Genomic DNA, 19667 nt, shown 5'->3' with positions numbered 1-19667 from the left:
TTTTGTCCAAATTTGAAGTTTTGTTGCTCAAAAGCACCGCATTTCAACCCTTGTCAAACATCATGGAAGGTAAGTTCGATTTATGTACATTGGCAGAGGTCCTGGGGTGTAGTTATTAGGGATTGATTGTATTTTATTTACTTTTAATGTTTGAACATCTTGGATAATTTTTTGTGATGTAACATTTGGATAATTTTTAATGTTATGTAATCTTGGATAATTTTTAATTACGTTTGATTAATGTTATGTTTTCAAAATTATATTTTGTTGATGATTATAACTTCGATTTATTGTTAGAATATGTCAGCAACATGATATGTCTGATTGGAAGCAAGCAAAATGCGCCAAAACAAAGGCTCAGCAAAAACAGATGGCTTCTGCCTCCGTACTGATGCATTCTGGATTATAAATCTGGAACCATCATTCACCGCCCTCTTTTGTTGACTTTCAACGGGGTGATTTACACCTTTCAGATTTTATAATTCGGAAATTCTCTAAATTGTTTGGATTGTATAATCCGGATCCATCTATTCATAACTTACATCTTCATCCATCAACATGATGAAGTGCCAAAAACCACAAAACATTCCGGATTATATGTTATGGAATGGTTCCGGATTATATAATCCGGACTAGGGGTATTTTGGGGAAAAATAGGGCGCGCGAGGAAAGGCATAGGTGGGAAAAGTAATAGTCAATATACTATGCATTTTTATTTCACAGTTATTATCTTCGGCTAATAATCATTAGACCAAATACCTCTTTGAGTCTTTTAAGTTTGACAAAATGTATTAGGTTAGTCCTTGAAGTTTTATAAGTTTTAAAATAGGTCCTTGTTACCTTTTTAAGAACCAATTTGAAACCTAAAAAACTTTAACTATGTTCATTAAATTAACAACTTAAATGACATATTTGAAACTTTAAAAATGTAAATGACTAATCCGATATTTTTGTCAAACTTAAAGGACCAAAATATGTATTTTGCCTAATTATTATCTTAAGCTAATGGAACACGATCGTCTCCTGATCTCCTTCCCTCAATCTTAGTCGTTCGATCAATCTAATAGTGGTAAATTTAAAAGGAAAAAAGCAAAATATATCCAAATCCTTAAATCTTGAACGATGCCATAAATTGGAAAACATGAACGAGACTCCTTATGAAACCCAGTAACAACACAACGGAGACACAAACCCTTAAATGCATGATGTCGGTAACGGGGAACACAACGGTAGTGACGCAACTAAGGGGTCAGGAAGCATGAGACTCCTCAACCTAGTGGCCACCCACAATGGAAAACATGACTTTCAGGTACAAGACGTTAGCGACGGGGAAGACGAAGGTGAATGGCACGACATCTCTGCATTACCTGCTTCCTCTTTCTTACAATTAACAGAGAAACATAGAGAATGTGATTCAATTTATTAAATGAGAATATAAGAATATGTAGAAAATCTGTTTTTTTTTATGAATTATTTGCTTTATGGTATGAATTGAAATTGTGGGGAATTTGCAGATTTGCATTGCTTGAGCTTTAGATGAACTTGAATTTGTGAAGATGTTTAATCAAATTAAAAGTGGGAGTTTACAAGAGGCAAGATGTTATGTTTTGAAAGGAAGAGGGTATGAAGATTAACGGTTGGAGGCCACCACCGTGATTTTTTATCACCGCCGGCATGATTATTTGATTTTGAATTTACGACCATTAGATTGATTTGATCGAATGACTAAGATTGAGGGAAGGAGAGAGAATGAGACAGAATATGAAGGGGAGGGTCCATTTTTCAAATTACCATATTATTTTTTAAATTAATCATGAGATAAGATGAAGAGATAAAAGAAAATGGAGAGTTACTCTAAGTACAGAATGACGATGACAAGCTCCATAATTTTCGCTATAACTTTAACGTTTTCTTAAAAAAAAACTATAAATTATATTTATTTATTTTGGTTTTAAGTTTTAATGAAAAACTATTTTTTCACCAAAGTGAAAAATTGTTTTAAAATAGGCTTAATTACAATTTTGGTTCTCTATTTTACTAATATTGTAAAATTAACCCTTCTCATCAAAGGTTAGTTCTATGATGATTGTTTAAGAGATATTTGGCATCTGCGGTATACATTGACTTTCAACATTCTATGTCTTTTCCATCAATGTTGAGTATGGTTGCAACTTTAAAATACCTACAAAAGACAACAATTAATGCAAAACCGATGTAGATTAATGAAAAGAGAAACCTAAAGAAAAGAGATCAAATATTGGTAACTTATGAGTTATAACTGTGATAATAAAAGAGAATTTCTATTATGATCAAGAAATTATTTCAAACTTATTAGCTCTTCGTATGCAAATGTGCAATATATTGTGAGTTAAAATAAATAAAGATTGTTTCATGTTAGTAACTCCAATTGAAGTATTATAAAATACCACAAGTACTTTATATTCCTTCCTATCTTAGCATAAATTTGTTTGTTACAAACTTAAAATCGTTAATATATCCTACACTACCATAAGAAATCAGTGAATTTAATCTAAACCTGTCTGGTTTGTTAGATCCACTACATGTATTTTTTTCAAATTAATTTAGTTTGGAAATTTTCAAGAAAAAACAATTTGTCATGTAAGTACATTGATGTTTTCAAGCCAATAAGCACAACTTTATATCATATTATGCATACAATTTTTTATTTTCATGAATCTTAAAGCTAAACAAAGATGCACCATCTAATGAACATGACAACTACAAGACATGATATAGATCTTTTACCTTACATGTGACTCAACATGCAAAGATTGTCTACAATAAAAATTAAGGCATGTGGTTTTATGATCTAATAAGTAAATACCATTATTATTATGTAAATGTTTTAGATTGTCTAAAATAAAGATAAAAATTAAAACATGTGCCTAAAGAACTTAAGCCATAAAGCATAATATAAGAGACATGTCCATAATTTTAGCAAAGTTACTTTTTGAGCATCCGTTTCAGGGCACCTCGTAGCAAGAATTTTATTTGTATCCGCACGAACACCAAACATGTTGAACCACCTATTCTTATCTAGAACACTCTTGGGCCAATACCCTGTAAATAGTTTTAGTATTGTAAAAAGTTGTTTGGTTAAAAGAAAATTAAGAATGAAAATGATGATTAGTTTACACTAAATTTCAAAATATAGCCATACCTTAGAGTAGTAGTTTCTTATTTAACTATTGTCCTCACACTCATAAATGTCTTTGTAATGTTTTTGTGTTTCTTAATAGAAGGGAGGAGTGAAATTGTGATGATGTTAGATATCACTTCATATAAAGTCGCAAGTTTAATAACAAGTTGTAAAATCAATGAATTTCAAACAACTCTTATCAAGAATATATTTTAATGAAATATAGTCATTTAAGTTGTTATTGAACTTAATATAATGTTTTCATGAATGCACCTAAGTGGTTACAAGTAACATGTTGCAAACAACGTACACATATTCATGATCTTTTCTCTTCCAAAACTCATATAATAAGTCACAAATTAAACGCACATGTGTTTGTTTTAATTAGGGTTTCTAAGACAATATTGATGGCCATCGCGTGGCACATGTATTTCCAACTATATTTTACATTCATTAAGAAATGTCCATGATTTTATGCGTGAATCATATACTATTATATGTTTTGCAAAATTGTGAATATAATGATTTTTTAATGTAATAAATAATTAAGAGGACATAGTTTATTTATGTTAATGTTGGAAAAGTTTAAATGATATGAATTACTTATTCACTTGCACCTCCTTCGTAATTGACACGTGTAATACAACAAAAAATTTATTGTACACGCATAACATAATAATGTGAAACTACTCAGTGATTGTAGTTACGTAACGAGTGTTGATAACACCTAATCATCGACATGTGTCAAAAAAAAATAGGATGATATTCTTTTATAATATCTCTATATTATGTTATTTTACATTATCTATTTTATTTTATTTTATGGAATATGCTTTAAATTATATTTAGGTTGTTCGTGCAGTCTGTTTTTTGTAATTGACACACGTAATACAATACATGCAGTTCAATAGCCGATTGAAAAACCCGACAGTCGAACAGACTTCTTTCAAAACCCTCCACCGCCACCAGAGTTAAAGGCGATTGCACGGTTGAGAAAATGGATAACATTGCCAGTAAGGTAGTATATCATTTTATCCTGGATGTCAATTTCAAATATTGTTTTATCTAATGATCTGATATTGTATGTTTTGCATTATCTTATAGGGTTAGTTAACACAACAATGTATTTTTGAAATCCATAATAAAATCATGGGTATTATAAGAAAAGTTGATTGTATAAGAAACATATCTACAAATTAATGATTATTTAATTGATTCAGATTTGGTGGCACTTAATTATTAACAAAAGTAAGTTTGACAGTGATGAATGAATGATACAAAAGTATACCATTTGTTCCTGGCAAGCCACCTCTTTGCCCATAGTAATTATGGTGCTCAATTTTTTCATTGCAATGTCTCTTTCATATTTAAGGCCTTAAGTTCCACAATTATTTTTAGATTTTTGTATTTTTTGATTGCGATGAAAGTTGTGTTTGTTTTGTCTTAGAAGCCATGTGTGAAAGCAGTAGATCTTGTATTATGATTTGCAGTTTGAAATTTGTTTAAATATGTTAGCATTTGTTTTTTGATTTGTTACCTTTCATAATTTCATTATCCTCTTGCATGTGTTGTTTGTTTGTGGTTCATTTTTTTTTTATCCATAATCTACCATGTTACCGTTCTATCAGCAGAGTAACCCCCTGAAATTTGCTGGAACTTCATCTACTCCGACAAGTTGCTTGCTTATTTTTAATATCTTTTTGGTATTTGAGTTTTTTCCGTATTGTATGAGTTAGTGATTGTGCATGTGTAACAGACCGCTAGCAATCCACCTATAATTGTGCCAACACCAGATTCCACAAAAATTAGTACAAATTTAGTGAGTTATTTGAAATAGTTCTTCGTGTATCTTTTCCATCAACTTATGTTTTTCGTAACTTAACATGATAGTGTAAAATGATTTAGTATTCACACATCCTGATTATGAATTAGTTTTCATGAAATCATTATTACGTATCGTTCGGAATGTTTGAAATAATTATCGAAAGTGTAAACAACTCCCTCAAACTATAGTTGCTAGGATGTGGGAACTGAATTTATCTTATGTTATACCATTCAAAACATGTTTGCATGAGTGGTCAATACATAATAGAAGTATCATTCTTTGTTGCGGTGGTATAAAACTCATACAAAAAAACAATCTTGTGGTGGTATAATATAAGTATTATTCTAATATATATATAAAAAATATTTCTATAACAAATAACATATATATTTCTACACCATATAACATATATATTATACTAATAAATACCAACATATAACATAACAAAATATCACTCATCAAAATAAATCGACTAAATTATAAAAAGACATCTAAATTCAATAAAATAAATAAATAATAAAATAGGGCGTTACATTATATTTGAGGGAGACTAAAAAAGAAAAGAAGATAGATTTGTAGAGAGAACGCGACAAGTTTCAGAAGAACCTAACGACTCCCTAGAGAAAGGTTCTGACTCTTGAATTAAGTTAACCCACATATGGAGAATAATTTGTGGAATCAATAAATTGTATTAAAAAATCAACTATAAAAATCGAAACAAAAATTTTGTATGTAAAAGAGACATTGTATTTTCAGATGTATGAGTTTCATGTTTGGTCAAGGTCGAACCCAACTAAAAAGTGCGTCCCAATGCACAAATGATCCATCATTAACGATACAAATTACACCGTGTTCATTAGCATAAAAAACTAAGATTCCATGACCGAGTCATGTGAATCAGACACAATTCATGATTCATGCCAAATATATCACAATCGCTTAACATTTTCAAACTCATAGCCTTTTACACGTCACATATATAAGGGACTCTCACCCTGTGTGAAAGGTAGCTTCCAAATTCAGTTAAATCTCCAATCTCTTTGTAAACCTCCACTTACTCGAACGTTAGAGTTCTTAGAAGCATACTAGTGCACCACCAATCTGATGAGCCACCATCATCTTTTGCCGCATCCAAGTAACGATAGTCGTCATCTTTAATATATGATAAATCTAATATAATTTATTTTTGTTCCATCTGTGTTATGGGTGAAAACTCGAAACATAAGATTTTATAACTAGGAGTTTAATAAACTCTTAATACATCTTAATTTTCATTTTATCTTAATACGAAACAAAAGATGTTTTATCTCATTATGTGCGTTTAATTACATTTATGAGAATTTTAAAAGTACACACTTTTCATTTCCTCGTGTGATACAACATGAAATATAGAAGCAAAACACTTTTTTCTTGATCACAAAACCCTAATACGACGACAACACTTTCATATAAATAGATCTCCGATACTCAAATCAAGAGCTATAGCCTGAAACTCATCACCAAGACAAAAAAGTCGACTAAAAATGTATTTGTCTCGCTGTTAACTTCTTAGGGTTTACTTATTTCTCAGAAAATCGAGTAAACTATCACACAATTGATAAGAAGATATTTTCCGTCAATAATCATCATCACAATGCATAAACATGGTGGAAAGAAATCTAAGCAATCAAACTCTAAATCTAGTGGAGGTCACTCTCCAAGGTAATCAATACACAATCCTATCTATCAATTTTATTTGTTATTTTTATTCATTTCATATATTTATTTTATTGATAATAAAAATTCAAAACTCTTGAACAACTTGAAGAGGTAAAATTGACTTGAAAAACCCTAATTCCCTTAAAACTCGAAACCCTAATTTTCCCTGAAAACCCTAATTTAAAAATGCTGTATCAGAAGAACTCGAAGCTCCTCACTTCGCCGCGGCTCCAGTCTCCGCCGGCCAGAATCTCCGCCGGAAAACGGAAACACCAGTCAAGGCGGCAAAACCAGCGTCGAAGTTGGGGAGTCTAGCGAGGAGAAGGAGATGTCGAGGTTGATGCTGAATCCGGTGAAGAATCACAAACCAGAAAAGTATGAGGATTTGGGATTGGATATTTCTTCTTCTCTGCTTTTCAGCTCGTTGGAGATGCATCTTCCACGGACGTTGCTCCGTGCGCCTCGTGACCAGAAAGCTTCATACATGCAAGAGATTTTGCATGAATACGCGCCTCCTGCATTGATATACAGAGTATGTTTCCATTTCTCCTTATTAAATTTACATGCTGTTGTTATATTTTGAATTCCATTTTGCAATTTCTCACAAGCACACTTTTCTGCATTTTATATTGTATTGAAACTCTATCAGATATGTCTTAACATTGTTTTATGACACAAATATTCGTGAAATATGTATATATATTGAGTGTTGTTGATAAAAACCTAGTTTCAAACAGCCAATGAAGGTTGGCTCTCAATTGATAAGGAAGGAATTGACCCACCCGCCGTAGCATCTTCCTCGGAAGAGAGCTATGATCTGTTTCTACTTGCTATTGGGTTGTCAAAGTTCTTGCCCCTAATATTGTACAAGACCAATACACGGTGGCTGCGCAAGAAAAGAGATATCATTGACGAAGAATTTCTTAATGCTGCTCGAACACTATTGCATATGTCTCACGGGGTTATGAGGAATAAACTGCCAATCTTGTTGTGAATCACCGTGACAGTCAAAGGCAATAGCTTTCTTGCAATATGATGAATGATAATGGGAAGACGGAGTAACAAGGTGTGGTGCTAATAAGTGGCCGTGTTAAGTAATATTGATGAAACATGGAAGAATATTCGCCATAATGAAAACATCTTGGTGCTGAGGCTGAATAATCCTAAAGAGAAGATTTTTCTAACATCACAAGATTGCAAGGAACCTGAAGGCTCTAATCATGATATTGAATAGAAGAAGATTAACGAAGGTGAAACCAAATTAAGGTTTCATTGAAAAATCATGATTAGAACCTACCAGTTCCTCGCAATCCTGTCATAAGACATTTGCTAAAATATTTGATCCGTGTTCTTTAATTAACTCTTGAAGTATATACACGGATGATGTCTTGCTCCCATCGTAGGCTGATGTGCGATAAAAATTACTTGGTTAGCACCCCTGCTTTCTTGTATTCTAGAGTCCTTTTTATCTCCATTTATTTCTTATCATCTGTTTAATCTTTGTTTTAAAACATGGAACGCTTCTCTCCAACTCTCCGTTATCTTTAAGGGGGATTTACACACTTTCATACAACACTCATATTAAGTAACATGCACAACAGAGATGCCAAAAGAAAGTGTAATAGCTTAGTGAAGGATTCAGAAATTCTTCTTAGACTTATGTTTGAACATGTAATCACTTTTTGTTTTTTTTTTGTGGTTCTAATGTGGTGCTTCTGATGTTTGAAAAATCTTGTCTTTAGGATTCTTCAACCTCAACACCAAGTTGTTTTCATTGTGGCTATTATCCTTCCACATTTGATCTATATCACTTACAACATGACCACTTGTTAGCAACACACCTTGCTCCTTCATCTTCTCATTATCATCCATCATATTGCAAGAAAGTGTTTGCCTTTTACTATCACGGTGATTCACATCAAGATTGTCAGTTGATCCCTCATAACCCCCATGAGACATATACTGTTGTAGTGTTCGAGCAGCATTAAGAAGTTCTTCATCATCAATAATATATCTTCTCCTGCGCAACCGCCGTTTATTGGTCTTGTACGATACTGGGCCGAGTATTTTGATAAGTCACACTGGCAGAAACTGATGAGGGCTCGGTTCCAAGGAAGAGGCTGCAATGGGTGGGTGAGTAATACCCTTTGAGTGTGCCATCTCATTTTTCCGTTCAATGCTTTGTCGGAAGTAAAAATCTTGTATGATTCTTCTGTTTCCCATAATCATGATTATCTCTGTGAAGAGAAGATAAAAACCAAGTAATCTTCAAGGCGGTCTTATTCACAGCATGGTGGTCATGTCTCTGTTTGTTTGAGGTTGATATTGAAAGGTTGGAGGAGCGGTGAGTGGTTTTGTGGCCGTTGAGGTCAATTTTTCGTAACAAAACTCACATCTGTAAATTGTTGAAACTGGGTTTTTATTCTCATTTTTGAGAGACAGTTGATCATGAGCGTTTTTGGGTTTATTGTCAAAAGAAGAATGATGAGAAGGTGAAGAAGACTGTTTCATGATGTTGTGAGCTATCGGCACTGGAGAGTGTAGTGGAATTAAAAAGAATTTCTAGGCTTTTATAATTTTCAATAACAAATATTTGTCACAAGAATGAACCCTAATGGTTGAAGTTTCCAAATTATGTTTGGACACATTTGATCAATTGGTCCAGTCTGAATTTTTTAAATGAGTCTCAAAGCTGCTAATTTACATAAATGAAAGAGCGGTGGTTTGGAAATGAATTGTAACTTAGATTATAATAATTTTCGGTATTTTTCTTTTTAAAAAAGTTCATATGTTTTGTTTTGTTCAGTCATTTGTTGGTTTCTTGAAGCTTGTGAGATATATTAATGACTCGTATGCTAAGAATGATTGTAGATTGCAAGCTTCAAGGATTAAGTAATTGAGCCATTGTTCAATACCATTTCAAAATATGTCATATCTAGGTGTATATAACACGGTGGCAATTGATGGTCCTTGTCTGGTTCAAGGGATATACATGGTATTGTTAGTTTCAAATACTCCCCAGATTTGAGTGTGTAGTTTAGGTACTTTTGAATAGGGGTGAGCAAAATTCCGTGACCTGACCGAAAACCGAATAAACTGGTGAAAATAGAGGACATTCAGACCGGTCGGTTCAAGTCATGGGTTGAAAAAAAGAGAAAAGTAGGGTTAACATGGGTACCAATGGTTGGTTTTGGTTCTATAATTTGTCACCCATGGTAACCATAACCGACCGAATATTTGAAAGAATTTGTATAATACAAGTCTTGTTACAGTGCTTGTCTAATCACGGCTTTAAAAAAAGCAAACTTTTTCCTTGAACTCATAAAATCAATCACATTTTTTATGCCACACATCTAACTTTTGCAGGAGCTATAGTGAAGCTACACACCTACACATTCAAATTGAGTAAGAAAAACAAGGCACATCAAACTTTTAGAACATATGCAGTACTGTCATATTAAAAAAGTAATAATTATGTACAATTAAAAAAACAATTTTATATTTCAGAAAATAAAAAAGCAATTCCTTGGCCTTCTTCTTCTACACTAGAGTCTTATAGAGTCCCTCCATTGTCTCCTCTATGCTCTTCATGTTACCCGTGTTCTGTTGCCAAAATCAAGTTTACTCTTATCTACCTTTTTTTAATCTCTTGTGATCCCAAACTCATTCTTCTTTCTCTGTAGCCATTTTTGCGCAATACACTCAATTATTCACGGCGTTGTAATGGTGATTGAACCTCCTCTTCTTTTCATTCGTTCATATGTCTCTCTCAAACACTAACATATCATGTCTTAGCTGACCCAATCCGCCCGATATATCTGCCACCCAACCAAACCGTGCAAGGAATCGGTCAGAGATGGGTGGCTTATTTCCTTCATCGGTTATTTTCGGTTGAGTTTTTCGGTCTGAATCTGACCGATGTTCTACCCTAGTTTTTAATACGGTGAGACGGAGGAAACTTATTAAAGTTGTGAAGTTGATATGATGTGGAGGAAGAGAAACTCACTGAGAATGGGATTATTTAATAATATTTTTCTTCTATTTTGTTCCATTGTAACTTTCGGTTCATTGTTTTGGTCTTTGAGAAATTTATAATTTTACTTTAAAATATTGTAAAATAGAAAAACTCACTTTATCGTCATAATCATTTTATTTATCATCTTACTAATTATTTTTATTATTGTTGTGGTTGTTATCATTATTCTACTACCATCTAGTTTTGTGATGATTTCAATGTGATTATGGCAGGATCAATTGCAAAAAGAATATAGAGAGAAGATAATGTCAAGTTATCAGGTATGTAGTACCAAATGGTAATTCTTGGTCTATGTTTTGTTTGATTTTGTTGGCCTGAAATTAGTGTGGACTGTAGAGCCTAAAGCTGGGACAGACCCATGGGGTGGCAAGGGTGGGCTGCATTCCCCCCATTCTAACACACACACACATATTATATACACTACTTTTATTTTGTTTTATGTATTATTATTATTAACAGAATTTAATTTGTATACACTATTAGCGTAAAATAGTTTTACAAAAAGTCCAGTTAAATCTCACCATTTATATATCTCATGATATTATTTCTTAAAATACATATACAATAATCTAGATGGTGAGATGTGTGTATGTTGAACTATTACGATAAATTTTTATACAATATTATTGATAACTTTTTTCAGCTCCCCATTGGATTGATTTTTGGATCTGTCCCTTCCTGAAAGAATAATTTCAGGGAAATAATGTCACCCAATGACCCAAAGTAATTTCTTAAATCAATTAGATTTAAGAAATATTAACGCTGGCTTGATCTAATAATGAATCTCAATTCCCAATTTTGGCAACTATGTAGTTTGTCCCTAATATGGAATACATATAAATTTTTTAACACTGAGCTAAACGATAAAATCTCCGTCTCCTATTATTTGTGTTAACCTTAATGTATGGTTACCGTGTCTTTATCGGGAATGGGCCTGAGCCCAATACATGGGATAAGGTGTGAATTACTGCAGTTGCAAACTATTACGGCTGGTTTGGTTGTGGGAATTACAACAATTATTGCCAGTTACAAATTTTTACAGTCTTGCAATTATATTAAGCGGCGTTGGTTGATAGTCAATTAGGGAGAATGGAATGTGGCAGATCAATACTCTATTCTTGCCATAGGAACTATACAGTTCACAATACATTGCACATTCTATTGAATTTAGTTTTCTTGCATACTGCTAAATAGTTATATGAGTTGAAGTTATGCAATTTTCTTGGTTGCTTGGTTCTTTTTTAGCTTTTTAATATTTCAAAATCTATGAAGTTGCTATAAAGAACCGTATTCCATTCAAATCAGCAGACTCGTATGATTTAAGCTGAGACATATGTGCCTAAGCATAATGACAATCTTTCCTACATTTCCTCCTCTTTAACAAGACTTACTGGTTTTCTGTCCCAATTTTGCAGCCTCTGCATCAAGAGTTGTATACTATGGATCCTGCAGCATTCTTTGTACCTACATTTCTGGAAGCAATTAATGATAATACAGAACAAAGCTTTAGAAGTATAATGTCTGAACCTGTCCCAGGCATTTTTACATTTGAAATGCTTCAACCACATTTTTGCGAGTTACTGATATCTGAGGTATTTATCATTTTATCAATTGGGGTCTAAGCATTATTTTATTCTTCCTTTAAGTTATAACCTGCAGCTGCAAGTGAATGTATATACAGGTGCTTATATTTTTTCTCTGTTTAATTTATTCTTTTGGTCTCTCTAGGCTGAACATTTTGAGAAGTGGGCATACAAAGCAAAATTATGCGTAATGCGTCCCAATACAATGAATAAATACGGTGTCGTACTTGATGACTTTGGCTTTCAAACCATGCTTAACAAGTTTATTGAAGATTTTATTTCTCCATTGTCGAAAGGTGAGTGAAGTTTGCTTGTTTACTATTGCTCTTGGTGATTTGCCCAATTATATTTATGTATTTGTACACTTGGAGAGACTGGCGACTGTATAAGTTATTCATTCTCTTGAGATGTATTTCAGTCAATTGATTCTTTGTTATACAGTGTTCTATGCAGAAGCTGGTGGAGCAACCCTGGATTCTCACCATGGGTTTATTGTTGAATGTGGTTTACATAGAGATGTTGAAACAGGTAAGAGTTATGGTTGGTTGGAGTTTCTTTATCGTTGATGCTGATCTATCTTAAATTGAATGCATATTCTAGCTTGTGGTATGCATTGCACCCAGTTTTCTTGTAATAGTTGGATACAGTCTGGTTTTATCATCAGTATGTTTCTCATATTAAATATCTTATCATCTATATCTTTCTCATATTTAATATTGCTTCGTTATATTTATGGAAAGTAGAATTTTATTTTATTCTACATGCCATGCCCATAATGTTGGCCATTCATTCTAGAGAAGGCTAGCATTGTTACAAAATATAATTACTGCCAAACAGCTTTTTGGTTACTAATATATTTTACTTTTATATTATACATCTGTTGCAATTTCAACTTATTTAACACCTCTGCTCTTGGGAACTTTATTTTTAATTTTACAATATTGTATGCAATGAAGTCTAACAGATAGTCTTACATTTGTAGAATTCCATGTGGATGACTCAGAAGTTACCTTAAATGTTTGCCTGGGTAGGCAATTTTCTGGAGGAGAGTTGTATTTTCGGGGCTTGCGATGCGATAAACATTTACATACGATAAGTCATTCAGAGGTAAGAGTTAAGAAATGGAGATGGGAGTATGGGACAATATAAAAGTAAACTGGCATTAGGATTTCTTTTAAAATTTTCATGTTAAGTATGCATTGCTCTAATCTCAAACTAGATTATCTGATCTTTTAATATTGATGTTGATGAAAAGGCAGTCATAGTTAATTTGATGTCAAGTGTCCGTGCTGATTTTTTTTCTCTTTTTTCAAATGACTGAGAATAATAGAGCATACATATTGGAGAAATATACTTCTGATTTTATCTGGCATGATTTCAAGCATACATATTAGAATGGATGTAGTATAAAAATACTTATACTATTATTTATTTAACAACGCGTTGTAGCCGGCCCTAAAACACCATAGTTGGTTGGCGGGATAACCTTTATTTTAACTTTTTATTTAGTTTGTAGTTTACACTTTACACAATGTATTTCTTTTTTGAATTAACCCCTTGGTTCCCAAGCAAATGGACTCTGATAATCCAGAGTTCGTTCGGAAGGTATGTTTGACCAATGATTGTTCCAGTCAGGGATCAAACTCGGGTACTCAAATACTAACCTATCTGTTTCCACTTTGGAAAACAGAAATACAAATACAACAGATAAGAGATAAAACAGAAAATAGATCAGATCTTAATCTAATGATAACTAGTTCAAACATTCTAATTTAAACTAATTCACATTGTTATTACTAATTCCTAACTGACTTTTATAACTAGTATTTTTGTTTTTATAGAACTTTTACAACTGGTACTAGTAGTGCTAAGGATGGATCATTACATCTTTCAGTTTTGTTTTTCATTGGTCTGATTACATTTGCATTTTTTATGGAGCAGGAGATATTTGATTATTCGCATGTCCCTGGTTGTGCTGTGCTTCATCATGGCCGTCATCGCCATGGAGCTAGAGCCACATTTGCTGGTCATCGGTTCAACCTACTTCTGTGGTGCAGAAGGTGCTTTCATATTTTGGTTGCCTTCATAACTGCTTATATTAGTCTAATATACCTTGTCATTCTATTCTCACATGCATAGTAAGGATGTTAGAGCTAGGGTTATTCAAGAACCAGTAGAGATTTAGAAATTACATAGAGATAGAGAGCAGTGTTGTTAAATAACCGCTGCTAACCATGACGAAAGCTGATATGCTATTGAAGTCTTGCTACCACTGCAATAGCAAGAGAGAGAGAAAGAGAGAGAGACGTTTTACCGCAGTTTCCCCCAAAACCTCCCTTGGTGCCCTCCCCATAAACTATCTAAAAGGATTAGTTCCTGCAGAAGCTTGAAAAATGGTTTTGTGCACGTTTTCAGCCCAGTGAATGAAATCTGTTCAAACATTAGGTTGCTCAACTGAAAAACAACATAGATAGGTTTCTAAAACTCTGTTGATCACTTCTGTCGGACCATCATAATCTGGATGATAGGCTGTGCTCATGCACAGCTGTGTGGCTTTCAATTTGAATGTTCCTGCCAAAAATGATCTGTAAAAAATAGGATCTCTATCACTCACTATGGATACAGGTATCCCATGCAGCTTCGCCACTTCCCAGCAAAGATCTCAGCCAAAGACTAGGCTGTATAGGGGTGTTTCAAAGGTACAAAACGAGCATACTTGCTTAATCTGTCCACTATCACCCAGATTGTGCTGAACCCCTTGAATTTAGGCAGCCTAGTAATAAAATGATAACATCCATACTAATCTCTTCCCATACATCATCAGGAATAGGCAAAGGTCGTAGCAAACCGTGTGGTGATGCTGCTATGTACTTACTGCACCAGCAAACATGGCACTTTGCGACAAATTGGGTCACTGCCCCCATTATTCCCCTCCAATACAAAGATTGTGCTATTCTCCTGTAGGTTCTGAAAACCCCAGCATGGCCCCTAGTCAGTGTTGTGTGGAATTCCTGCAGCAACTGAAACTGAATTGGATGCAAGGACCAGCCTCCCTTTGTAGTGTAACATGTCCTGCTCCGCGGTATAATACGGGTGGGTGTCAGAGTCAGCCTTGAAATCTTCCATGAATTTTTTCTAACTCTGGATCGTCTGCACTTTTGCTGCTTATTCTGCATAATCTGGCCAGTAAACGCTGGAAATAGCCAAAACCTCCTCGTCTCTCCTTGATAAGGTATCAGCCACTCTATTTGCCACCCCTTGTTTGTAGACAATATCGAACTCATACCCCAACAACTTAGCTAACCAATTATGTTGGTTTTGAGTAGTAATTATCTGATCCAACAAGAATTTTAAACTCTTTGGATTAGTTTAATCTGTAAATCTGGTTCACAAGAGGTAGGGTCTCCAATGTTGGATGCCCAACACCAAAGCCATTAACTCTCTCTCATAAATTAACTTGGACAAAAAGCTTGGAGCCAGTGCTTTACTGAAATAGACAATGGGTTGCCTTTCCCGTGTAAGGCACTGCCCCTAATCCCTTACCGGAAGTATCACATTCATTACCAAAGTGCTTTGAAAAATCTGTTAAGGCCAACACAGGAGCTGTAGATAACACTGTTTGCAGCCTTCTAAATGCCTGTTCAGTTTCTGCATTCCATTCCCAGGCCCCCTTTTTGAGCAGTTCAGTCAAGGGCTTTGCAATTTTTCCATAGTCCTCGTCAAACCTTCTTCAGTATCCAGTTAGTCCTGAAATTCCCTTTATTGCTTTCACTGACTGGAGAATTGGCCACTGCAAAATACCACTGATCTTTTGAGGGTTCATGGCGACTACTCCTCTTGAGATGATGTGTCCCAAGTATTCCCAAAAATACATTTATTCCTGTAAGCATCTTGCTTGCTGCAAAAGACTCAAAACGGATGCCTTTGTCCAATTGTCCTCCCAACTTCTGCTGTAAATCAGTGTATGAACCAAAAACTTACGGAGGTAGGGCTGCAACAAAGAGTTCATGGCATTTTCGAACATGGCAGGGGAATTGGTTTGTTCAAAAGGCATCACCCGGAACTCATTGAGATTTTTTACATTTGAGCTATCCAATCGAATGGATCGATCCCCTCAAACATCAACCGTTCCTTTTTCTTGAACCACTTAAGATCCCTCAATCTTGGATCTTGTTGCTGTTGCGACCCTGTGTCCTTCCCCAGTCGATGCCTTCTTCCTTCATGAAAGTCTTGAGCAACGTTTTGATTTCTTTTGTCGTAGCAATGCTGTCCTCAGATTTCGTAAGATGCAAAGAATGTTGAGAAGCCATTTTCTTCAAGAATTCAATCACAGTTTCCATATTATACCTATGTTGTTTCATTGTTGGCAGGTTGTGTTGTTAATTGAACAAGAAAACAGTTGCAGGAAATGAACAAGACAGAGGAGAAATAACTGCTTTCATTCATATAATTGGTCTGATAATACAAACTGAACACACACACCTCTTTTACATAGTTTAGCAATACTAAAACTTCCAATAACTACCACAATACAACACAATTAATTAAATAAAACTGTACAGCAGTTACTAAAATAAAAACAGACAACACACACATCAGCAGTCCTAAGCATGATATTTAACAGGTTGGACCAAATTGATAGAGCTAGACTTATTCAAGAACCTGTAGAGAGATAGAGAGAATGAATGACAACCGTTTTCTGTTATTATTTTTACAAAGGGAATTTCCCTTTCACAACTGTAGGACGGTTTTATAAATGAATACAATGAATGAATCCTTCCATTCCCTACAATGCTCCTATTTATACCCTCCTTGTGTAGATTTAGAATAGGAGGTTTATCAGAGATATTAGGGGTCCTAACAAAGGATGTGAAGAAATGCATCATAAGGTAGTGTTACTCAATGTTACATCTGACTAGAATCACCTTCATATACACAAAATCAACTTTGCATTTTGTTCTATGCTCACTGGATATGTTCATGTTAGGAAAACAATTAATGCGATAAGCATCAAATAATGAAGCAAAATTGTATAATTCCCCACCCGAATTCTTCCTTTTGGCTTTCTATATTTTCCCTTATTGTTTATTCAATGTTATTCCTATTGGGTGGGTAATAGCAGAAGTGTTGGATTGTGACTGTATTATGGTAGTATTGACCTGGAATGTTATTTTCCTCTTAATTTTTACATGAATAGATTCATAATTTATATTGTTTTCTTGTTATTTTTATTACTCATTAAATTAAATATGAAAGTTGCATTATTTCTGTGCAGTTCTTTTTATAGAGAAATGCAAAAGTTTAAAAGAGATTTCTCTGGCTGGTGTGTTGAGTGCAATCAAGAGAAGAAAGATAAGAAAGATAGGATGCTCTCGGCATATGATACTACCGGAATGGTAAATAACTGTGTAATCTGCATTCTTCATGCCCATGCATTACATTCTAGGAAGAGTGTAGCAGTCATATTAATATTTGTCACCTGGCTTCCCACACTGTGACCAGTACTGGCAGTGTTGGCCAATTGCTGCTACCTAGGATATAATTTTTTGCATCACTTGAATGATAGAGGAACTTTGCACTGCATGTGTGTTGAAAGAATCAAGTTATTCTATGAAACATCTTGCACTAAAGGAGTGTTTGGAAGAAGTTATTTGGGCTTTTGTCATGACATGAGTGCTTATTTTAGTTTGATACACTTGTTACTTATGATAGGAGTGCTGTGCTAGCAGCACTTGCTCTAACACACTTTCAAACATTTTCTCTCTTATTGGGTGAAATTCATTCAGGTCCCACCATCTCGGGAATGCTCCCACATGAATTGGTGGGACCCTACATGAATTCCACTCAATACGAGTGTGTTAGAGTGAGTGTGCTACCACTTTTCACTTATGTTATGTGCAAAGCTATTTCTAGTTTATTTTGTTTTTCAATATAACCTGTGAACGAGCACTTAATTAACTTCTCTAGAATAACATATTGAATAAGTGTTCAATTTTGCTGTCTACCGAGAACATATTGAATAAGTGTTCAATTTTGCTGTTTACCGAGACTTATCATAAATAGCTGATAGAACTTATTGCATCAATCGATCCATTTGTGTTTCTCATCTTTCTTAATGAGATAAAGTTTGGTTGTATTGTTATGCACCCTATGCTGGACGGAACGCGATCTACCAACTAATTATGGCAAAGAAAACTGGTAGCATCAGCAAGCATATCCTTTGAATAGCCCTCAGTTTGAGCTTTGAGCTTTGTTAAATTTCTTTCTTTGAAATATTAATAACTTGTTATGTACACAGTAAGTGATTCCTTAGGCTATATAGATTATAGACCCTGACTTGTGATATATCGCTCAATGATGATAGAAGTTCATGTTGAATTAGAAATGTTTAAAAATGCTAGATTGATGTTTTGCAGAATATAACTGTAAACTTTATGGCTATGCAGGAAATATTGAGGGAAGGTGGAACAACTGCATAATCTATCTTGTACAGCATCAGTGGAAATGAATGGTAAAAAATAGCGTAGCTCTTATTATTTATTCCAGACAGATTTTGATTATCCTTAACTAGTCTAGTCTAGGTTGTAAAAGTTATCTCCTGAAAGTGGTGCCTTACTACCTTTGTTAGTTTGGATTAACCGATAAAGTTGTTACTGTTTATCTGATAAAAGTCTCGGATTGTGTTCCGGTAGGTATGTTTGGATGGTGGGATTTTGATGGGAGGGAAAGGGGGAACTTATTTTTCTTTTCTAAATCAAGGAAACTAAAATAAAAATAACGATAGAGCAATTTTGAGATGCTCACAATTGTAGTTTCTTTAATATAATGAACTCGTTGATTCAACATAATATTTCTTATTATCACTGGTGAGAGAAGTTTGGATTACATTATCATCTCTTATATTAAAATATGCATTTCCTTTCCTCAAAAATTAAATATAAAAAAGTTATACTCCCCTTTCTTATGTTATGAGATGTTTGAATTGCGTTGTGATCCGTCGAGAATTAAATATAGGCTTAAATGCTCTTTTGATCCCTTAAGTATTTAATTGGTATCGCTTTGGTTCCTTAATTAAAAAAAGATTGTTTGAGTATTTAAGTTTTTTAGTCTCGTTTTGGTCCCTTCTGTTAGGTTTTCGTTAGGTTTAATAAAAAACGTTAAGTGTGGACACGTGTCACCTTGTCATTGGTTCTGAGATTTTTTTTTTATAAAAAAATATTTTTAATATTGAAATATATATATTTTTTTGTAAAAAAATCTCAGAATCAATGACAAGGTGACACGTGACACTTTGTCATTAGCTTTAGGATTTTTTTTAATTTTTTTTTATAAAAAAAAACTCAGAGCCAATGACAAGGGGACATG

General features: G+C 34.0%; 1 protein-coding gene across 1 annotated transcript; it reads left to right on the top strand.

The window, feature by feature from the left end:
• The first annotated feature begins 6553 nt into the window (after window positions 1-6553).
• LOC11410149 (2-oxoglutarate and iron-dependent oxygenase domain-containing protein CP2) lies at window positions 6554-18997 on the top strand. Its single transcript, XM_003631002.4, has 10 exons — window positions 6554-6686; window positions 6882-7215; window positions 10932-10979; window positions 12135-12311; window positions 12448-12598; window positions 12744-12830; window positions 13285-13409; window positions 14244-14362; window positions 17578-17698; window positions 18749-18997. Exons 1-10 carry the CDS (start codon window positions 6619-6621, stop codon window positions 18779-18781), a joined length of 1263 nt encoding a protein of 420 aa, XP_003631050.2. The 5' UTR covers window positions 6554-6618; the 3' UTR covers window positions 18782-18997.
• The last annotated feature ends 670 nt before the right edge of the window (window positions 18998-19667 follow it).

Source organism: Medicago truncatula, chromosome 8 (genome assembly GCF_003473485.1).
Source record: "Medicago truncatula cultivar Jemalong A17 chromosome 8, MtrunA17r5.0-ANR, whole genome shotgun sequence".
Classification (NCBI taxonomy): domain Eukaryota; kingdom Viridiplantae; phylum Streptophyta; class Magnoliopsida; order Fabales; family Fabaceae; genus Medicago; species Medicago truncatula.
This window is presented reverse-complemented; position numbering and strand designations above follow the sequence as displayed.

Coding starts and splice junctions, on each gene's coding strand:
- LOC11410149 (XM_003631002.4), top strand. CDS start 6,619: ATGCATAAACATGGTGGAAAGAAATCTAAGCAATCAAACTCTAAATCT. Junction 6,687..6,881: donor AGTGGAGGTCACTCTCCAAG/GTAATCAATACA, acceptor ATGCTGTATCAG/AAGAACTCGAAGCTCCTCAC. Junction 7,216..10,931: donor CTCCTGCATTGATATACAGA/GTATGTTTCCAT, acceptor TGATTATGGCAG/GATCAATTGCAAAAAGAATA.